The following is a 22,588-nucleotide window of genomic DNA, read 5'->3' on the forward strand; positions in this document are numbered from 1 at the left end:
GAGCTGGGCTGGTTTTGGGATGCATTGGGAGGAGGGGAGATTTTGAATCTTGTGAAATCAATGTGGATTTCACAATCAATGGAGAGAAATCAAGGGTTAACGTTTCGGGTCTAGTGACCCTTCCTCCGAATGGGACCTGAAACATTAACTCTGATTTCTCTCCACTGATGCTGCCAGACCTGCTGAACATATCCAGCAATTTCTGTTTTTGCTTCTGATTTATGGCATCCATAGTTCTTTGATTTCCTCCTATTAGTAAAACAAAATGTATCCAAGAATTATTTGCTGATCTAACTTTGTTGAAAATTCAATGTGAATAGGGTGCAAAGAAGGCAACATTATTTAGACAGGCTAGGTGACTATACAGGGAAGTTGGCAGTGGTGTATATAATGTGTAAAAAAATGAAATTATCCCTTTGGTATGAAATGTTGGCATTCAGAATGATCTGGATGCCCTTGAGCATAAAAATTAACATTCAGATTTAGCCAGGAATTCGGAAAGCAAAAAGAAATCACAAAGTGATTGGAGCATATGAGTTCAGTGATCTTACTGCAGTTGTTTACGGCCTTTGCAAGGGCACATCTGGAATATGGTGTACAGTTTTGGGCCCCTTACCCATGGAAAGATGCATATGCCCTGGAAAATATACAAGAAGGGTTCACTGCTCTGATTCCTAAGATGAATTTTCTACAAAGGGAGACTGAGTAGAATAAGAGTTAATCTAACTGAAAGATGTTGATTTCTGAAAGGACTTGTAGATGCAGGGAGGATGTCTTGTGGTTGGTAAGTCTAGAACTGGCAGTGGCACGCTGAAGGCACTAATAACTTTAGACTGAGATGAGGAGGAGTGTCTTCACTTGAAGGCAATGAATGTTTAGAATTGGCCATACATTTCTCAAATTAAAAATGAAACAGTGATAAACTTTTTGAATACCAAGTGATTTGGAGAATATAAGGGATGAAATAGATAGATGTAATTAGGGTAGCAGATCAACTATGACCTTATTGAATGCCATAGTGGACTTGAGGAGCCAAATCACCTTCTGTTGGTTTTTGTGCCGTTTCCTGTGATCAGTTCAGCTACCACTGTTTTGTTATGCTTTGCTTGCAGATTTGGGCACTTGTATGGATAGTATGAGTGAATTTTGATCGAAAACAAAGTATTCGTACAGGAAAGCTGAAATTTGTGCAGGCCATGGAAAAACTCTAAAGATGTTTGAATGAATCATCAGTGTTTGCCAAGGCTGAAAGGGAGAGAGAGAACTCATGGTGGGGGGACGGTGGTGGTGGTGTGGAAAATGATGAAATACAAGGAAAGCTCTAAGGTGTGGGCAAGTAACTCAGAATTCCAGCGCCTGATTTCTGTTTGATGGAAATGATCTTTATAAAGTGGCAGTCGATCATTCATTGTCTCAAAGTGCTGCTCAAACTCACCATTTTACCATGGGTCAGTTCGGCAATATGCCTGGAACGCAGACAGATTGTAAGACCATCCCTGTCACTGACTATGATCAGCCTCTACCTGTGTGTTAGTCATTGATGCTGTTCCAGTTTCTGATGATACTGCTCTGTGTCAAGCTTTCTGTTGTTTATGGAGACAGTAACTCTTGCTAGTTGCCACAACACTTGCAGGTATGGGGTTATCTTGGTGTGTGTGTGTCTAGTCATGGTCTACTAGCTGTAGATGTATGATTGTGATATATCTCGTTCTGAAGTTAATGAATCCCGTGTATATTTTATGACTGCTATTGGTATTGTCTAAAGTAAAGTTTGGTAGCAACCAGTCGAGGGCCCTCAACAAGGAGGTCCTTCATCTTTCCATTGGGGATTTGGGGTGGAGTGTGCTGCATGTGGCAGTTCCATCCAAGAAAAGGCTTAGTAGATCAATGGGTGCCAGGTCATGTGCTGATTTTTGTGGCCTGGTGGAAAGCGTATTTATATATTTATGTTGAATGTTTTTGTTTGCAGCCCCTATTTAGATTCTTAAAAAGGTTCCTTTTTTAAAATTTCTGGTTGCACTTCAAGTCCATGCTCCTAATTTACAGGCATGTGCTCTGTGGCGTTGAGGGTGGTGGCAGAACAGAGGGCAAGACACATGGGCCTGTTCCTGGGCTTGACGAAAGTGACTATCAACAAATCCAGGCCACAGGCCTGACTGTCTGCCACCCCTCCTTCACAGTTGGGTCCACACTGGGTTGCCCATCGAGGGGGAATGTGGCCCACTAGAGACTTCTGTAGTGATTGTAATGAGGTCAGCCAGGTGGACATCATAGAATATGAGCGCCCTGATTGGACTAGATTAATAGCCCCAATCAGGGAGCCCTGGCTGACAGATAAGAACAGAGCGTTGGAGTTCTGTGCACTCTGAGAGCTGGCTGTGAAGAAGCTGGTTCAATATCAAGGACTCTCCACGTGTCAATAAAAAGTGACTCAGTGATGAGATACTGTGCCCATTACTAACTTAGTGGGCAGTACAGGGCCTGGAGTGCATCGTCATCCTGGACATTGTTATCTTGATTTGATTGTTTAGATTTGTTTTTTTTTCACAGTGCCCCACCAAAGGCTGTGTAACCTGACATTGGCTATTGAGGCACAGTGGTATGGTCCCATCCTCTGGGCTGGAAGGTCCACATTCAAGGCCAGGAATGCATCATGATGTGTTGCTATAAGTTGATTCAGCATACTTAGAAAGGAGGATTGGTGGTAGCCTTCTCCCTGAACCACAAGCTGCTAGTGGTTGTTTGCATAGTCACACAACAGTTGGATCTGATTTTTCCCACAACTTTTTCTGGGACTGAGTTTCCACTTGCACTTGCAATAATTATTTGCAGAGGCAAACATGTGTCACTGTCTGTGGGTGTAAGCACACTTGTGGGCACATACACAGTACTTCTGGTATAACCTGATATATCTGGCATCATTCGATTGGCCCTGTGTAAGGCGGCACTAGTGCCAGCATCACCCCTTTTCCAAGCATTTGTCTTTGGCAAAGTGGAGAGTGACAGCCCTCTGCCTCCTTTCTACATGGGGTTGCAAGTTTACGGCAAAGAAATCTGGTGAATTACAGCCTAATATCTATTACTCTCTCTAGGTCTTGCACCTAAGTTACAAACCAACTAACACTAATCGCCGAAATGACCTTATTGAGAGAAGTATGCAGGTCATTTTTAAGATTTATTAACCAGGATTGAGTGCAGACAGTAGTACAGAACATGAATTCAGTTTGTTTTCTTGAAACAAATATTATCAAATCTGTATTTTTCATGTGACCGATGGTTGAGTCAAATAAATTTATCAAATTAAAATCTTCTAGTTCTATATAAGTCCCTTTCCGACAACTTCTAACATTGAATCTGGTTTGGAATAAGGAATTCATTAATGTCTTAAAAGTGAATCTTAAAATGCCGCATTTCTAGCACAATCTAGTGCAGATTTTTATTGATGTTACCATGTAACTTTTGCAGATCCTCTGCTGAGTCTTGACCATGAAAATTGGTAGCCTTTATCACAGCATTCCCACCGACCTTGTTAGGGGACACGAGAACAGTCAGTAACGCAGCAAGGGCTTCGATAATCTGGGTTGCTGTACTGTGCTGACATTTGCTGAAAGGCCTGTGGGGAGGTGGACATTCCTCACATCCCAAGCATAAGCATGAGGATGGCCCAAAGGAGAAGGTGCTGGACTGGGGATAGCTGTCTGAAAGTCAGAGTTTCTGTGAAACGGGCATATGGCCAGCTGAGGACAGACTGACCATGCTGAGTGAGCTAAGTGAGGGTTCATGTGAATGGCTGGGCTACGGTTGGATTTCTGAAGAATGGATTTTGTTTTTGTTTAGAAATGTGGTCTTTGGGCAAACGTTTTGTTGCTTGGGGTTGCTGCCAATTCTCCAGGCTCCAGGCAGGTACACAGAGTGGACTTCTCACCTTTGTGTGTGTGTGTGTGTGTGTGTGTGTGTGTGTGTGTGTGTGTGTGTGTGTGTGTGTGTGTGTGTGTGTGTGTGTGTGTGTTTAGGCACCCTGACAGATGGAGCTGTTTGTGGTATGAGTGCCATTGTCCGTTGGCTGTGATGCAGGCCAAACTTAATATTGGATCATAGCGTGTAAGCTGAACTATTAGATCTAACTTTGTTTCGTTTTTATTTTATTACATGCAGATAATTTACTGAACACACTTACAGGAGGCTGCCAGTTAATTTTTAATGCAATGACTCAAGGAACCAAAAGTCACGAACACTAGATGAAACATTGGAAAGATTTCAGTACAGGAATCAGACGTATACTCAAGCACATGCAACCATTTCTATCCTTGCAACAACATAATAAACAGTAAAACTAGAGTGAAGAGTTACTAACATCTCCACACGAAGGCACAATGTTTTATATTCTGCTGTTCTGAGGAAGGGTCACCGGACCCGAAACGTTAACTCTGGATTTTTTATTTTCTTCACTGATGCTGCCAGACCTGCTGAGCTTTTCCAGCAACTTCTGTTTTTGTTCATGTTTGTATTTAGGTTGTGACAGCTGCAAATGGTTCCCTTTTTGGCTGATTTCTGTGCAGTTGCTAAATGCTCTTCCCCTTCATTTGGTGCCCCTCCCAGAGTCATCTTTATCAAACTGCCATCAAAACAAAGGTTTTATCTTCAGAGCAGCTACATGGGTTTCTTAGACTTCATTTTGCACAGTTTTACTCTTTCTGGCATGTATTACACTTCCGGGATTATTCTGTTTCTTTATATGTCTTGACTCTTGTTGCCAAGGCTCCAGCCAATGTTCGTGTAATTTTCTTACTGGCTGCTTAGGCCTCTGAGACCCAGAACAGGAAGTCAGTGCCATGCATAGTGTGCCACACTGATCCTCATGCATGGACTATTGTAGCAGCACAGCCACAAAGTTGGAGGGAACATTTGGCTCCAGCACAGTGTTATCTTTCTCATATACCACTGTGCTCGGCCCATCCCTAATTGCCCAGAGGGCAGTTAGTAGTCAGTCACATTGCTATGGATCTGGAGGCACCTAATTGCTGGACTAGGTAAGGGCGATATATTTCTTCCCCCAAAAGACATTAGTGAAGCTAATACTTTTGTTTCCATGGCTATCAGTAGCAGGCTTGGGTGGAATTTGCACATTCTCCTCGTGTCTGTGTGGGTTGTTCTGGGTGTCCCAGTTTCCTCCCACAGTCCAGAGATATGCAGGTGAGGTAGATTGGCCATGCTAAATTGTTCTGTCCAGGGATATGCAGGCTAGGTGGGTTAGTGTGGCAAATGCAAGATTATAGGGATAGTGTAAAAGGTCTGTGTAGGATGCTCTTCAGAGGGTTGGCACAGTCTCAATGGGCCAAATGACCTCTTTCCACACTGTCGCGATTCTTGATGCCATATAATCATGATTGTCATTAGACTAGTTTTTTATTCCAAATTTTTGTTTTTATTTAATTCAAGTTTAACCAGCTGCCAAAGTAAGATTCCAACCCATGTTCCCAGAACATTAAACTGGGTTCTGGATTACAAATCCATTGATTGATACTACTAGCCACAAACTCATCCTCATCCGGGCAGGTTAATTGGGATCATCCCGGGAATTTCCCAGAAGTTAAAGCATCGAGACTTCAGGTGACCGGCCAAAGGAATTTAAGATTTTTAGTGTCGAGCCTGAGCAAAATAAAATCCTTCCATTGCATCACGTGCTCTACCATTTCAGTACAGATTTTGGTCACCTTAGAAATGGATTTCAAATTGTTAACATTGATCTTTGCATTGTTGTATTGTTATGACCAGGCACAGCAAGCCAAACTTTACTATCGCTGTGTTTGCTACACCTGTGAGCTTAAAATATTCATTAACTCAAAATTTTCCCTATTGTTCCTGGCCAGACTCTAGAAATAACAGATCTTGGACACCGAGTTTATAACTTAAACAAAAGTTAACAAATTATTATTAATGTTGTAACTTTAGCAGGACAAAACTAAACATCAAGGTAGTTGTTTCAGAAATAGTGGGAACTGCAGATGCTGGAGAATCTGAGATAACACGGTGTGAAGCTGGATGAGGCAAGGTTCTCACCTCACAGCACCAGGGACCTGGGTTCAATTCCAGCCCCAGGCGACTGTGCAAACTCCGCACAGACATTCTCCCCGTGTCTGCGAGGATCTCCTCCGGGTGCTCCGGTTTCCTCCCACAGTCCAAAGATGTGCAGGCTAGGTGGATCGGCCATGTTAAATTGCCCGTAGTGTTCAGGGGTGTGTGGGTTATAGGGGGATGGATCTGGGTGGGATGCTGCAAGGGGCAGTGTGGACTTGTTGGGCCAAAGGGCCTGTTTCCACACTGTAGGGAATCTAATCTAATAAACACAGCAGTCCAAGTAGCATCAGAGGAGCAGGAAAGCTGACATTTCAGATCTAGACCTTTCTTCAGAAATGGAGGAGGGGAAGTTCGAAGGAGTTCCAGAATTCAGGGCCTACACAGCTAAAGGCATGACCACTAATGGTGTTAAAATAAAGCCTGCTAAATAGGCCCGATTTGGTACAGCTCAGAGATGTCAAAGTAGCACGTTGGAAGAGATTATAGAAATAAGCAGAGACCAGCAAATGAAGGGGTGTTTGATGGTTTGAAGGTTGAGAATTTTAAAGTCAGGATGAAAATTTTAAAATTGGTGTGTTCCTTAACTGGAAGCTGGTATGGATCAGCAAGTACTGGATCCTGGGTAAATAGGATTTACTGCAACTTTGGACATGGGAAGCAGTGTTCATCACAAAAGAGGTGGGAAAGGCTGTTTTCCTCTGTTTTACGTATTGTGAAATATGTGGGGTAATGGTTCTACTAAAGCATTTTGACAAAATTGTCAATTCTGAGGGAAAGCTCACTTCCAAAGTCTAAATTCACAGTTTTAACTTCTTTGTGTAGCATGTTTGTGACATGCAGTTGTTTTGAAGAGTCACTTGTGCTGCATGTAATTCCAAGAATTGTAAATGGATCAATTCAGGATAACAATAGCTCATTATTAGATTGGGTTGTGCAATCAGACCATGACCCATTGTTTGACATTCTGCTGTTTTCATATAGTGTCTGTAATGTAGACATCAGGGGAAGCCTTCCCCTGATGTTTGTTCTGTTTTATTTTGAATAACATATCCTGGTATGGTCTTTTACAACTGCATTAGTTCTTCAGATTAAAAAAAACACTTGTTCTCTTTCACAACGAACTTCTAAAGGACCAGCGGCAAGTAACAAAGTCTCGCATTACCTCTATCATCTAACATTTGATGAGCCTAGTGTCCGCACATGCCCGCTAGCTCCTAGACAGCCCATTTTACTTACTTTGTAAGCTACCATGTTTATCCATTTAAAATTATGAGCAGCATTTTCTTATATGTTCACGTTTGGGCCAACTGGCCTGGATTATTTTTGGTTGACATGAAGAGGTTGTTGATTGTCATCTGTGTGCAGTGGGCATTATTTTATATCCACAGTTAAACAAGGTTTGGTTGTCATTGTTGCCTCTGAGGCTCATAATTTATCCATGCGAAGTACATATGTGGAAAGCCAACAATCCAACTTGAATTTCTTCCCAAACTCTCTTAGGTAGCTAAGAGGATGGCAAGTTCTGGAGCATACAGCTTCAGCACTATTACTGGAAATATTTTTGGTACCCATAGCCTTTTGCAGTATCCAGGGTATCCAGCAATTTCTTGATATCACGTGGAGTGAATTAAACTGGCTGAAGCCTGGCATCTGTGATACTGGGGACCTCCAAGGTCTCGGATGTTATTCCCTCTTGTTGATTCCTTCACCACCTGCCACAGACACAGCAGACTTGACCAGCTGGATCTGTAGCTGAGCCACTCTTGTTGATAGACACTGAGGCTCTAGCCACTGTATGTTCTGCACCCTTGCCACCTCTGGTGCTTCCTCCAAGTGTTGTTTAACATGGAGGAGCACTCATTTATCAGCTCGGGATGCAGTGGGAAGTGGTAATCAGCCTGGTTTTCCTGGTGCCGTGAGGCTTCATGAGGCCCAGAGTCAATGTTGAGAACTTCCTGATTGTACGTCACTCTGCCACCACCTCTGTACTTAGGCAGTAGGGTACGATATACAAAGGGCGGTGTTGGTGACATCAGTAAGGTGTGATTCCATGAGTATGATTATGTCAGGCTTTTGCTGTCGCCTAGTTTGAGAGAGAGTTTTCTTAAATTTGGCACTGGAGGCCAGATGTAAGCATGGACGACTTCAGCAGACTTGGCCCTGTTAACCCTGTAATGTCCTTTCCACTGTCTAGGTCACTGCCAGCTGAGCTTTCCAGTTGATTCCTTTTTTTTTGTTTGAGCCCTTTAGCAGATTGGAATGGCCAAGCCACAGTTGTATCAGGGGGCAATTAGGAGTGAACTACGTTGCTATGGATCATGTAGAGCAGATCTGATAACAGATTTCCTTCCCTAAACAATACTAGGAGCCAGATGGTTTTTTTTTTACAATTGATCGTGGTTTCAAAGTAATCACCAAACTTCTAACCTCTTATTTTAATTGAATTCACATTTTACCATCTGTAATGGTGGCATTCAAACCCATTTTATCTCCAGAACATTACATGAGTCTCTGAATTAGTAGATCAACAACAGCACTACCACACTATTGCCGCAACCCCTTTGCCAGGTAGACAGTAGTGTTATAGCTATATCAGAACAGGGGCCTGGCAAGTTCTGGTGCACAAGTCTTCAGAACTATTGCTAGAATGTTGTCAGGTCCCATAATCTTTGCAATATCCAGGGCCTCCAGTCTTTTCCTGATATCAAATTGGCTGCAGATTGGTATCTCTGATACTTGCAACCTCTAGAGAGGGTTTGGTTTGGGTTGGGTTATGTGTCTCAAGAACAAGTAGGCCATTCAGCCCCTCAAGCTCATTCCACCATTCAGTGAAATTATGGCTGATCTTTGGCCTAACTCCATTTACCTGCCTTTGGCCCATTTCCCTTAATGCCTTAGTTTTTTCTTGTGTTAATCCAACATGATACAATTAATCCAACATCCACTTTCCTTTGTGAAGGAGAGTTCTAAATATCTACCACCATCTTTGTTTAGAAGTGTTTCCTAACATCTTTCCTGAACAGTCTGGGCCAAATTCACAGACAATGCCCCCTTCTTCTAGAATCATCCATCAGTGAAAATTGTTTATCTTTATCTACCCCTGTCTTTTTCTGTTAATATCTTGAAGACTTCAATCAGATTGCCCATAAAAATGAAATAGAAATAACCTTGGAAGTATTGTACTAGCAATGTTGTAGCAATGTCTTGAATTACCTTTGGCTTGGAGTTTAAATGATTGAAAATCACAGAGTTCACAGTTGCCCACTAGTGATTAAGTGCTGATCTGGATCCGTTGTAAAATGAAACCATATTAACTCAGACCACTCTGTACATATGTTGAAGTTCATGCTTTCTTCTGTGTTTCATGATTTGAGTTCATGCTATTTTTCTCATAGATATTAGGTCAAAATCCTGAAAGCTACTCCTCAGATTCAGTCTTTACCCAATCAAAGCAATGGCCTGAAGAAAGTGATTCACCATTACCTTTCAGAGATAATGGGAACTGCAGATGCTGGAGAATCCAAGATAACAAAGTGTGGAGCTGGATGAACACAGCAGGCCAAGCAGCATCTCGGGAGCACAAAAGCTGATGTTTCGGGCCTAGACCCTTCATCACATGAAGGGTCTAGGCCCAAAACATCAGCTTTTGTGTTCCTGAGATGTTGCTTGGCCTGCTGTGTTAATCCAGCTCCACACTTTGTTATCACCATTACCTTTTCTGAGTTTAGAGTTTAGAAAGAAGTTCAAGTTGGATTGCTGGCTTTCCACGTACGTACTTCACATGGATAAATTATGAGTCTCAAATGCAACAATGACAACCAAATCTTGTTTAACTGTGGATATAAAATAACACCCACTACACACAGATCACAATCAACAACCTCTTCATCTCAACCAAAAACAATCCAGGCCAGTCTGCCCGAATATGTGCACACAAGATAACGTGGAAAATGCTGCATGGGTAGATCCTCACTCAGATGTTGGGTTGGGGAAATCCTGCCTTAAACTGGTTCTTGAAGTTTTCTATTCTTACTGCACCATGAAGCACAAATTGTTTATTTATATTGTAGCTTGCATTTCCGTACATTAAAAACATTTGCACTCTTCCTTTAACTTAATTTGTTTCCAAAGCACATGTGTTGCATGGCTTTTTAATGGTTTAATTTCTGACTTGTAGTTCCTTGCAAGCCCCCCACCGCCAACTTTTATATGATAAAAAACAATTATTGCATTTCTCATTGTAAATATGTGTGAAAGCCAATTTCTCATAATGTACAATATAGAAATAAGTTATTTCAGTTGGTCACTGTATTTATGCTGCTCACAAACCACCCAGCATCTTTTTCTTAACTAAATCTGTAAACATAACTCTCCTCATCCTTTGTCCTTAAATGTATATATTGAGGTAGCCTAATCTACTCGTTCAGTAGGAGATTTTGTGGTGAATGCTGTGACATTGTCCCTACCTCTGGGCCAGCTCTGGGTTCAAGTCCTGTGCAAGGACCGGTTGGCTACAGAAGATACGCTTAGTAACATGCCAACTGATCAGTTTTTCAGCCTATAATTCCCTGTAATTTGCCTGATGGCAGGCAGTAAGAGTGTGCTCATTTGTTTGTCAGCCATTCTTTAGCAGGCAGTGGCCAATCATAGCAATAGTTTACCCATAAACACAGAGCAATCCAACAGAAGTCTGTGGCTCTACCCTCTGAAGCGAGAATGGGAGAAAATACAACGATGATCCTAGTACTGAGTTCCTCATTCTAATTGTTTTCCGGGTGAAGAGGTTTCTCTTGCATCCCCTATCGATGATTGTCTTCATTTCTATACCCTATATATCCACCATATCAAACCAGTATAGCAACTTAGAGACCTCCATTCAGCATTTCCCTTTATAATGTGAAGAACAATACCCTACTCAATATTAACTGTATTTAAAATCTCATGATAACACACACTTTCTATGAAACCTTTCTTCTTCTTTCCACTTGTTAGTATAAACTTTTTTCCATTACAAATTGCTGTCTCCATTTCAGTTGGAAATGGCCTTTGAAAACTTGTCATCATATAATTACACAAAAGCTGATGTTACAGGCCTAGACCCTTCTTCAGAAAAGGGGGATGGGGAGAGGATTCTGAAATAAATAGGGAGAGAGGGAGGCGGACTGAAGATGGATAGAGGAGAAGATAGGTGGAGAGGAGAGTATGTGCGGGAGGTAGGGAGGGGATATGTCAGTCCGGGGAGGACGGACAGGTCAAGGGGGCGGGATGAGGCTTAGAGACTGCAGAACACCTGCGCTTGGTTCACAGTAAACAACTGCACCTACCAGTCGCGAACCATTTTAACTCCCACTCCCATTCCTTAGACGACATGTCCATCCTGCACCTCCTGCAGTGCCATAATGATGCACCCGTAGGTTGCAGGAACAGCAACTCATATTCCGCTTGGGAACCCTGCAGCCCAATGGTATCAATATGGATTTCACCAGCTTCAAAATCTCCCCCTCCCCCACTGCATCCCAAAACCAGTCCAGCTCGTCCCCCCGCCTAACCTGTTCTTCCTCTCACCTGTCCCCCTCCTCCCACCTCAAGCCGCAACTCCATTTCCTACCTACTAACCTCATCCTGCCTCCTTGACCTGTCCGTCCTCCCCGGACTGACATATCCCCTCCCTACCTCCCCACCTATACTGTCCTCTCCACCTATCTTCTCCTCTATCCATCTTCAGTCCGCCTCCCCCTCTCTCCCTATTTATTTCAGAATCCTCTCCCCATCCCCCTTTTCTGATGAAGGGTCTAGGCCCGAAATGTCAGCTTTTGTGCTCCTAAGATGCTGCTTGGCCTGCTGTGTTCATCCAGCTCCACACCTTGTTGTCTTGGATTCTCCAGCATCTGCAGTTCCCATTATCTCTCATCATGTAATTACACTGTCTTACCAGAGGTGGTATAATAGGACATCAGTTTTGCATCCCCCATCTCTGGTTATATTGCAGAAATACTCAGGTACCTAACTGACTTTACTTCTCCAGTACTCAAACTCAAAGTCTTTTAAATTAAATATAAAATCGTGATTTTGAAATAGATACCGAATTAGATTTCTGTAGCTGATCCAATTATCTGTCCATCCTCATCTAACTGTTAGACAATACTTGGTCTTGGCTTTAATAATCATTGCCAATCTGTTAATAACATATCAAGCATCACATACAGCATGCCAATGTGTATCATAAATACTCCTGCAAGATTTTTCATGCCTGTCTTTTTTGAAGGAATAACATTTGCATTACCTGGTCCCTGAAAATCACCTAGGCCTTCATAATATCCTCTGCATTACATGACACATCATTGCTGGGTTTATGGAAAAGTCATAACCTCCAACTCACCTTGACCAAACAAACCTAGAGATGGGCCGGGAATGTAGTCTAAATAAAACTACCTCAAAAAGAATTGTTTGCAAAAACAGCACACAAAACCTTGAGACTAGAAGATGCTATGATAGGGTTTGTGCTTGTGTTGTTTTGAAGTGCATTGTTCTTGTCATGTGAACTGACCCTGAAAAATAGTAAAACTGACTGATGTGTTCAAAATCACTGGCACAGCCCCAGAAAGGCTGGCAACATGTGCATAATCCTGAATATGAAAATGAGTAATTAACTGCCTTTGAACTTATTCAACAGGTATACATAATGTTGTTCACCTGAAGTAAGGCAAATATAAAACATTCAAATGTTGAAGATGTCAAATTGATAATATTTCAGGAGACAAAATGTGTGAAACATTTTTTTAACACAGTGATAATTCCTAGTTTTTATGTACTTTCATCATAGACATTATTTCAATATTAGTGGAGAGTAAAGGAAAATAGCACTTGAATTTTCAACAGAACTATGTTTACGAAAAGTTACTTGTCGTCACTCTCCCGAATCCAATATTGCACCTGTTCATTTACAAGGTACTGCATACCTGCTTTATCTAGTTCACAGGAACATGTACAACCCTTTCCAATTAATCCCCCCCCCCTTTAACATAGGGGTTTTCTTTTTCAGTTTGTTCTCGTCCAGACAGACTTCACACCCCTGCCCCACTCATCTCGAATCCAACCTGCCACTTCTCTTCTTTGAGAGTTAAGTTGGGATTCTTCTTCCTGTCTATCAATTCACTCTCTTCCTCCACTCTGACATCCCTCACTAAGCTTACGGCCAGCTACCTGTCTGTTTTCACTATCGTTCGTTTCTCCCTTCTCTACGGTGGCCTAATTACCTTCCATCTCTTGTCTCCCTTCTCTTCAATTTCTTCCTTCCTGCCTCATTTTATTGGCACTTATTTCCCAATTGGCTGCTTTTCTTCATCTCTAACGTTCTGGTACGTATTATCTCTCAATCATTTCTTTTCAATAGTGCCCACCACCATGTGTAACAATGCCACCTTCGTTAAAATCGCTGGATATGAGTATTATTAACTGTTAGTTCGGGAAGTCAGAGGAGTCTTAAGATGCGGGTGAATTAGCCATCAAAGTCTGGGAGAAGTAGGATTTTGGATTGAGACACTGAGCTTTGGTTCTAAGTAGATAATAAGGTTCCAAATGTTAACATTAAGATTTTAGTTGTACGTTCCCAATTTTCTCTCCTTAATTAAAGATATCATGATCCTGCCGAATGCCCCTTAACCCAGGATTCTCCCAGAAAGTTAAGTTATAGTCTCTATGGGTAGGGTGAAAAGGGACCAGGGTGGAACCCTAGCAAAGTGCTGCATTAGCTTCAGAATATTTGACATTAATGCCTCTATTTAAAATATCTTCTGCCTTATATTTGAACAGGGTGGCTTTACAGCTGTTAAATTCATTCAGTCAGGATGCAATGACTCATTCCACTGAGGCGTTGCCTCTATTTCCAAAGAAGCTCACACAAGTTGAAGTAAACTGGGATAGCTCAACAGAATAATGTAGCATGGTGGCAAATTCTGCCATTTCAGCTGCGTCTTCCAGTGGAAGAGAGAGAAAGATGGCTGCGAAAGAAGTCTTTTTTAAAAGTAATTTAAAATGAAACCATAAGTCAAATGACAGTTCTGGTGGTGGTGAAGGATGTCCATTGTCTAGGCCCACAAAAGTTTACTTTTCACAGACTTGATCTGTGCATTCCTTTAGGTCATAGTGCCAGTATGTGCCTGCCATTGAAAGTGTGTGATACCCCAGTGTTGGTAAAGCCTCAAACTGATGGCCATCAGCTTACATCTTAAAATACACATCAGGCATGATTTCTACAAGCCAGCATCATTCTCATTAAAATCCTATCATGCTATTACCAGATTAACAAAGTCATGAGATAGTAGGAACTGCAGATGCTGGAGAATCTGAGATGACAAGGTGTAGAGCTGGATGAACACAGCAGGCCAAGCAGCATCAAAGCAGCAGGAAAGCTGACATTTCGGGTCGAGAATCTTCTTCAGAAAACAAAGTCAGACTCATTTTCAATTAAGGAAGAGCAAATGGATTCTAAGGCTGGTTTAAAATGGAAAGATCTACAAGTATTGCAACATCTATCCCTGCTGTAAATTCTATGACAGGAATAGAAAAACCACAAAATGTCGTACTCGAAAAGGAACAATGACCAGTCCAATAGCATGATGCATTTCTGTGTAATTATATTGCTTTTGAAAACTTTGGTGAATCATCTACTCTGCTTTGGGCAGCCTTTATGTTTTTGTCACTGTCTAGCATAATGCACAGCACCAGTTGCTTCCTAAAGATGCAGTAATAATGGTTTCCCTCTGCAAGAGCTCTGTCTGTAGTAGGTGTTAGCTTCTCCGTTTGATTCTTTCTGTTAAGTCGTAGTTCCCAAAGCCAAGGCAGCTGGCTTTTTCTGTTATGCTGTCTTTCATATCAGTGACTTTGTTCACTCACATTTCAACTCCACTCTCTCTTTTCTCATAATTTTGTTGCAATTTCTTGCATGTCTCATGTACTCATTCAAGTTCTCCAATCATTTTGAAGAAGTGTCTGACCCCCTCCCTGACAATCATTGGAGCAATAAAGATTTTGCTTCTTTCAAATGTTCAAAGGCACATGTTGTTCTTGTGTTTCAAGTCCAAATAACAGGTATAACTCCTTCGCTTTGAATTCAACCTAGGTCTTCCTTCACTTTGACCTGAACCACTGTGCCTGGATCTCATTTGCTGCTGTGTCTGAATGAAGCTAGTTTTCAATGTCACAGCAGGTAAAATAAATCAGGGCAATTGATGGCCTAGTGGTATTTAAGCTGGACAGTAAATCCAGAGACGAAGGTAATGTTCTGAGGACTGGGGTTTGAATCCTGACTCGGCAGATGGTGGAATTTGAATTCAATAAATATCTGGAATTAAAGAGTCTAATAATGATCATGAATCTGTTGCTGATTATTGGAAAAACCCATCTGGTTCACTAATGACCTTCGGGGAAGGAAACTGCCATCCTTACCATGTCTGGCTTACGTATGACTCTAGATCCACAGCAATGTGGTTGACTCTGAACTGCCCTCTGGGCAATTAGGGATGGACAACAGCCCAGCCAGTAACACGGTCATCTGTGAATGAATTAAATCACCCTTGGCACCAAGGTGGCATGTGACTGAGTATACCATCAAGCAGCATCCACATTTAGTCACTTAAATCAAGGCAGAAACCCTTCAGCAGTGATAGTCATTTCTGAGACACAAAGGTAGTCGGCTTTTTGATAGTGAGTCCTTCGAGCCACAGAATATCACTGCTACAGCGAAGTGCTGCAGTTAGCCATTTTCATCCATGGCATCATTAGTTTTCCCCATTTTATGAGGGGAGTGTTGCCATTTGCACTTCTGATAATGCGCCATTCAATTTTTACCAGTCTCTGTTGGATCAGTAACATAAACCTTGTTGATACCAGTGCTGGGCAATGAGCATCTCCGACAAGGTAAAGCCTCCCTTTGACCTTTTTGCTAGTATCAATGAATCCTGCGGAATAACACCTTGGAAGTTGTCACTGTTCTTCCTTGGTCAAAATCCTGGAATTAACGATCTAACACATGGTAATGTTCCTCTAATGATTTTATGCAGCAGTTCGAGGAAGTCCATCACTACCTTGTCAAGGGTGGACAATAAATGTAGCCCTGCTAATGGTGCGTACATCCCAAGTATACAAATAAAGCTATTGACATTTAGCAACAGATCATTATTTCTTGCAGTGAAAGTGAAAAGGTGTTGATTTTACAAACTGCAAGTAAAATATTGGGTAGGCAGAAAGTAACCTCCTGTTGCACTTCTGGCAGTGATCGTAACCTAGCCCAAGTTTTAATTTTTGCAATTGCCATTGTTGGGTAGTACTGATGCAGATATGCTAAGTAGGCCTAATGTCAACACTGGGAACCCCTTTGGATAAGTTTAAATTGCAAATCTAATGGTCGGGATCTCTATTATAGTGAGAAACCATGCATAATGAGATATTTTGAGGAAATGACTGATTTTAATTTTAATAACTTGTTTTTTCAAAAGGTGTGTACAAACCAGAACCACTGGGTGATTTTTGGTGGGCTCTTCTTGCAACGGGACTTCTATTCTTCTATCATTTTACCTTTCTTCAGATCCTTGGCTTGGTGAGTATATTTAAAAAAAAAACTTGTACCCATCACAAATGTGAAATAGTAAGCATATGTATACATCTGCATTAAAGTAACTTTGTTTTTCTAGCCATTTTTCTAGACTTTTGCAGCATGATCTTGTATCAAAATGTAATGTACCACTGGGGTCCAAGAGGTGATAAAAACAAAGAAATTTGATATTTTGCAAAGTCTGTAATTGTAATCTCTCATTTTCCAAGTTGCTTTGTATTATCTAAATAAGCACAAATTATTATCCTGATCAAATGAGAATGTATTTATGCCGAGGAGGCAATCCTGCAAACCACACTCGTAAGACTACAGCACATAGCCCAGGCTGACACTTGCCTAGTTATTGCGGGAGTGCTGTGCTGACAGAGGCACCAATTATCCAATGAGCTAATGAAGCAAATCCCTGTGTGTGCTTTTTAGGTGGATTATTTAAAAGATCCTATGACTTGCTTCAAAAGAGTTTTGGGGCGTTATCCCTGCTGACCTGACAAATAATCAGCTCTCAATTGACATCACAGAAACAGATTACCTAGTTGTTCTGACATTGCTGTTTGTAGAACTGTGCTGCCAGAAAATTGGCTCTTGCATGGACTATACTTCAACAGTAGAAATGTTTTAGGATTGCACCCTCATTGAAGTGGTCAGTGAGGGGAAGAGAAATAGAAAAATCTGAAGGAATATGCACAATGTCTATTTATTCTGTTCTTCCATTGTTGCAATCAAGTCAGCATCTATAATGCTTTTGGGAAGAAGTATTAGCCTAGCTTCTGACAGAAGATGAAAGGAGTTTATTTTTAACAGTATAACTATTAGTCTTATAATTTTATCTATTGTCACAGTGAATCAAAGGATAGATTCAATAAGTTGAAAACCTTCTCCTTGGAGAGAAGGCTGACAGGAGATTTTATTTGAGGTTTTCAAAATCATGAGTGATCTGGGTCGGGATATAATAGATAGGGAGAAGCTGTTACCAATTGGAAAAGAAAAAGAACAAGAGACCATAGATTTAAAATAATGTGCAAAAGTAGTAAGAACGATGTAAGAAAAACAAAATTTCCACACTGAAAGTAGTTAGGATCGGGAATGCATGACCTGGAAGTGTACTGGAGGCAGGTTGATATGAGGCATTTGAGAGGGTATTGGATGATTATTTGGATAGAAATAGTATACAGGGGCATGGGTAAAAGGCAGGAACTTGGCACTTGGTAATGTAACTGGCACAGGCACAAGGAGCCAAATGGCCGCCTCTGCACCATTACGTGGTATTATTAGGTCTGAATTTGGCAAGAGCCTGTACAAATAAAGTGAAAACTAATGCTTATAATACAGGGAAATGCAGTTGCAGCTACCTCCTTCATTTAATATTTTACTCTGTAACAGCATATCCAAGGGTCTCTTTCCAGCAAGTGTAATGGACCAGAACAAACCCCCTTCAAATGTTTCAAGGAGACAGCCTAGATCCTAACTTTTTCTTATTTAAAGGCAAGTATGATGTGCTTTGTTATGGGTGCAATTCAATTGGTCAAACTACTTAGCTGTAAGCAAAACACATTTTATGCTTACTTCTAGTTAAAATACAAACAAAAGAAAGAAGAATTGAAATAGCCCAACACTATTGGAATATTTAACAGAATAATAGATTATTTAACTACTAAACACCAACTTTTACAATATAGTATCATCCATAAGCCCACCCTTGGAGAAGGCAAATTCAGTAAAATATGTTGTCTCACATGCAATGTTTCCCTAGTCCAGGAGGAAAAGATCACTGAGAATACTCTGGCAAAGAGAGAGAACTCAAGCTTTTTACTGTAGCTGAGAGAGATGTATGGCAGTTTCAAAAACCCAACAATAATCGAAGGCTAAACTAAAACCCTATTTCTGCGGAAGCCTGACTCCACCCAATCATGCTGCTTCTGTAGTTCCAATTTTCTTAAAAAAAACAAAACCCAAAGCATCACAAGTTTTTACTCATTTGGAACAGACCACTTGGTATCTCTGTCTCAATCTTTTTTTTTCATAAAAAAACCAGGACAAGTACACTTCTTAAATGCTGTAGTATCATCACACAAGGTATTGCTTGAGATTTTGACTTGTCTAAAAATGCTCTTGAGTAATGCAGTCATAATGAAAGCAAACACACATTGACTACAACATTAGGATCTGACAGGAAGTTTTTGATACCAACAATGACTTAATATGCCTGCTTACCATTTTATGTTGGAGCATTTGTACCTTTGGATGCCAGCCCTAGAAAGGTACAGAGATGGACACCCAAAGGAGGCCACAAAAACAAAAGTTGCTGGAAAAGCTTAGCAAGTCTGGCAGCATCTGCGAAGGAAAAAAAATCAGTGTTAAGGAGCTTAGTTGTTCAGCACAATTTCAATACAGCCATACCCTTTTTTCTTGACATGAACTGAAGACACACTGTTTAAGATCTGTATTCAGTTTATTGACTTCTTTTAAATGCGGCTGTCAATTTCCAAGTTTGTGTAGTTCTGACAATCTGATACCACTGTTGATGGAACAACAGAACAGCTAAAACATTGGGGAAACAGGCAATTGAAAGCATGAACTTCCCGCCTAGGCACTGCATATGTACACATGTTGGGAATTTCTCAGGATCCTGATGCACATCAGTAATGCAAGCTGAGACACATACTTGAAGATTAGGGCCATTTTTAAATTCATATTTCAACAGCTTGAGGTCTAGTGAACCATTTCACTTTCAGCACAAGCACGTTTTTTATTGCCTTGCGTTAAAAGATATTCCCTATGTTCCTGGTTTTGTTTTAAAGCAAACCAAATGTGATGTATGGTTTTCTTTCTCTGTCATTGCTGTAGAGGAGTGCACACAGCTGTGGGAGTGCAGCTACGTGATATAGAAGCCTGATAATTTATTGACATGACCTTTGTTGGAGATGAGTGTGTGGATTGAGTGGTGGCAGGCTCTTCAACCACACAAAACATCAAAGTCAGGGCCAATCCTCTCTTCATAGACATCCAGGTGTGATTTCTGACTAAATACTGCATGGCAATTAAAAGCAGAATCCTGCTGATTTTGTTTCGTCCTTTTGCTACTCCAAGATGTTTTAATATTGGAATTTCATCTTTATCGTGGTCTGAGGGGGAAAAAAATTACAAGTTTTAAAATAACTTTGACTAAAATTTAATTCTTTGTTAGCATTTTTAATTGTCCTTGGAAAATGTACGCTGAATGCGTACAGCTGTTATTAACACAGTTGATATGAGTAATGCATTATTTAATTAATATTTCTGATGATATTGCTATATTGTTGCTCTCCCATCTGAAAAGAGCTAATTAAACATTTATAATTAAAAAGAATTGATTTCCAGGTAAGCAGCACAACTGGTATTCCTCAAGGGCTGACGTTTACAAAGAGGGCCGGCTAAACAGATTATATCGCTGACTGACTGACTGCTTTTTGAAATGGTGACAAATGCAGCTGATCCAGTAGGGAGTTTAACCAGTCAAGTGCATGAGTACAAGAAAGAGATGCTGAGAGTCTACAGGGTGTACACATACTGTAATGATTGCTGATGGGCAGGGACAAGAGATTGCAATTTGTAAACATGAGATTAGATTTCTGCTTTGAGTATGGTGGGAAACAATTAGGAATAGAATGGGGTTTTCGATTATTTTAACAAGTTGATAAAGAATGCCTTTCGGGTAGGTTAGTGGATTAAGTAAGTTTTAGTTAATGTTGATTTTAGTTTTGTTTATTACAGTAAAAGTCCTAACATGTGAATCTTGTTATGTGATTCTTTGCATAGGTCACTGGGAAATATGTGTTTTTTAAATAAATTATTAGTCTCTACAGGTATTGTAAACGGAGAGAAGTCATTTTCAGTTTGACTGTAACTCATGAGATACTGCAAGAATTGGTGTCTGAGCTACATTTATTTAAAATTAGTTTTGATGACTTGGGCAAGAAGACAAAATGTAATTCATCTAGACGTGCTGATGATTATAAAGTTAGTTGGATTATAAGCTCTGAAAAGGGCACAAAGTCTATATGGGTAAATGGATGGTTTAAATAAGTAAGCACGGACTTGTCAATTGGAATGTAATGTGAATAAATGTGAAGTTGTCCACTTTGGTAGGTAATAGAAAAGCAGAATAATTATTAAGAAGCAAGAGATTGGGAAGTGTTGGTATTCAGAGGTTGGGACAACGGAGTTGTACCTGCATCTTAGCAAGCAAATGTTATTTTAGTCTTTTGCTACAAACAGTTTGGAGTATAAGATGTCTTGCTGTAATAATTTATGGCCTTTGCAAGATCAGACCGGGAGTGCTGTGTGTAGTTTTAGCCCCTTACTAAAGAAAAGATAAACTTGTCTGGAGGAAGTGCAATGACTGTTGGCCTTGACCCATGCAAAGTGATTGAATACGTGAGACTGTATTCTCTTGAGTTTAGAAGAATGAGAGATGTACTCATTTAATGGTATAAAATTCTTAAAGACATGATGGTCTATGCTAGAGGGTGCTTCCCCTGGCTGAGAGATCTAGAATTAATGGTCACAGTTTTAGGAAACGATGTAGGTCAGCTAGGACTTAAGAAAAATATTCTTTCGTTGGAAAATTTTAAATCTTTTGGATTCCTCTACCCCAGCAGGCCGCAGGTACGTTATCTTTGAGGAAATTTAATACTGAGACAGATTTTTCGTGTTTAAACTTTAGGGTCATCAAGAGATAGTGATAAAGTGGAGCAAAGGTCAAAGTTCATCCATGGCCTTATTGACTGATGATGCATGGTCTGTCCTTGCTCTTACTACTTTCCACTGATGTTAAAAGGCATGGAAAGAAGAAGTGCAATAAAAGGAGAGTTGAAGAAATGGGGAGATTTAAGAACGGTCTGCACCCGTATGTGACAGGGACAAGAGGATGACGATGTGAAAAGATTTTGGAGGAATCTGAGTGTGACCCGATGCAGGGAGATTTTTATTTCCCCCAGGTTTCTCTGAGCTATGCTATTAAAAAAACAATCAACTTGTGGCAAATCATATATCATCTGTCACAAGCAACATATGGGCAATCTTCTAGAAATAAAATTAAAAGCTTACAGTACACTTTAAAAGGATGACATTCAGATGCTTCATGTAAAAGTTTTGAGTGTCTGTCTTGCTCCACAAATTATACTTTGTCTCTGATTCAGTGGTGTTTGATATAATCTGAATGGACAAAAAGGAGGAAGGAAGTTTACTGTTTCTCTGTCCATGTGGAAACTAGGAAGGTTATTGAAAGAACAGAGAGGAGCCTAACTCAAACTTTTCACCCAAACAGTCTAATTGACCTTACAACCTATTTAGACCAAATCTGCATGCAATATTTGAACAACTTCCTTAAATACACTTATTAGCCAAAGTACACTATAACATGGTCCAGATCCTTCAATACCCGGGAACTATGTAATAGGAGATAATATGCATAAATAATGCATATACATCTATGCATAAATTTTATATAAAATGTGTTCCTCAACCTTAGCCAGTAAACAGATCTAGGTAAATATTTCCATGCTGCTGTTTTAAATATGCTTGCTGACAAAACACATTTTATTTGCTTATATTGAACTTTATTGTTATTGAGCTTGTTAGCTAAATTCAAAGGAACAATAGCTGTTTGAGATTTGCTGTCCAAATTTCAACCACAATAATTTTCAGATGTCATTGTTGTCACAGAGTGTACAATTTAAAATGTTCCATGGATTTTCTAGACTTTAGTGTAAGGTATAAAATAATAAAAGCAGGCAAAGCTTTCAATTCAATAGATTATGTATGTCTTCATTCATTCAGCATCTTTATTCCTATCAAGTTTAATGTCTTTCCTCTGCAAAACATGAAGCTTGGAGGAAGGTATTAGAATGGGGTAGCATA

At 40.5% G+C, this 22,588-nt stretch overlaps 1 protein-coding gene across 3 annotated transcripts in view; it reads left to right on the forward strand.

Annotated features, from left to right (window-relative positions):
- The window catches only part of LOC125459056 (transmembrane protein 164), a 133,215-nt gene that overhangs the window by 93,496 nt on the left and 17,131 nt on the right, over positions 1 to 22,588 (forward strand). For 2 of the 3 annotated variants that reach the window (XM_048544981.2, XM_059651376.1), the window contains exon 5: positions 16,575 to 16,675. In XM_048544981.2, coding sequence (XP_048400938.1) covers positions 16,575 to 16,675 — 101 coding nt within the window. Of the gene's footprint in view, positions 1 to 16,574; positions 16,676 to 18,070; positions 18,173 to 22,588 lie in introns of all 3 variants that reach the window. The other variant, XM_048544982.2, reaches the window with a different exon arrangement.

Source organism: Stegostoma tigrinum, chromosome 15 (assembly GCF_030684315.1).
Source record: "Stegostoma tigrinum isolate sSteTig4 chromosome 15, sSteTig4.hap1, whole genome shotgun sequence".
Classification (NCBI taxonomy): Eukaryota; Metazoa; Chordata; class Chondrichthyes; order Orectolobiformes; family Stegostomatidae; genus Stegostoma; species Stegostoma tigrinum.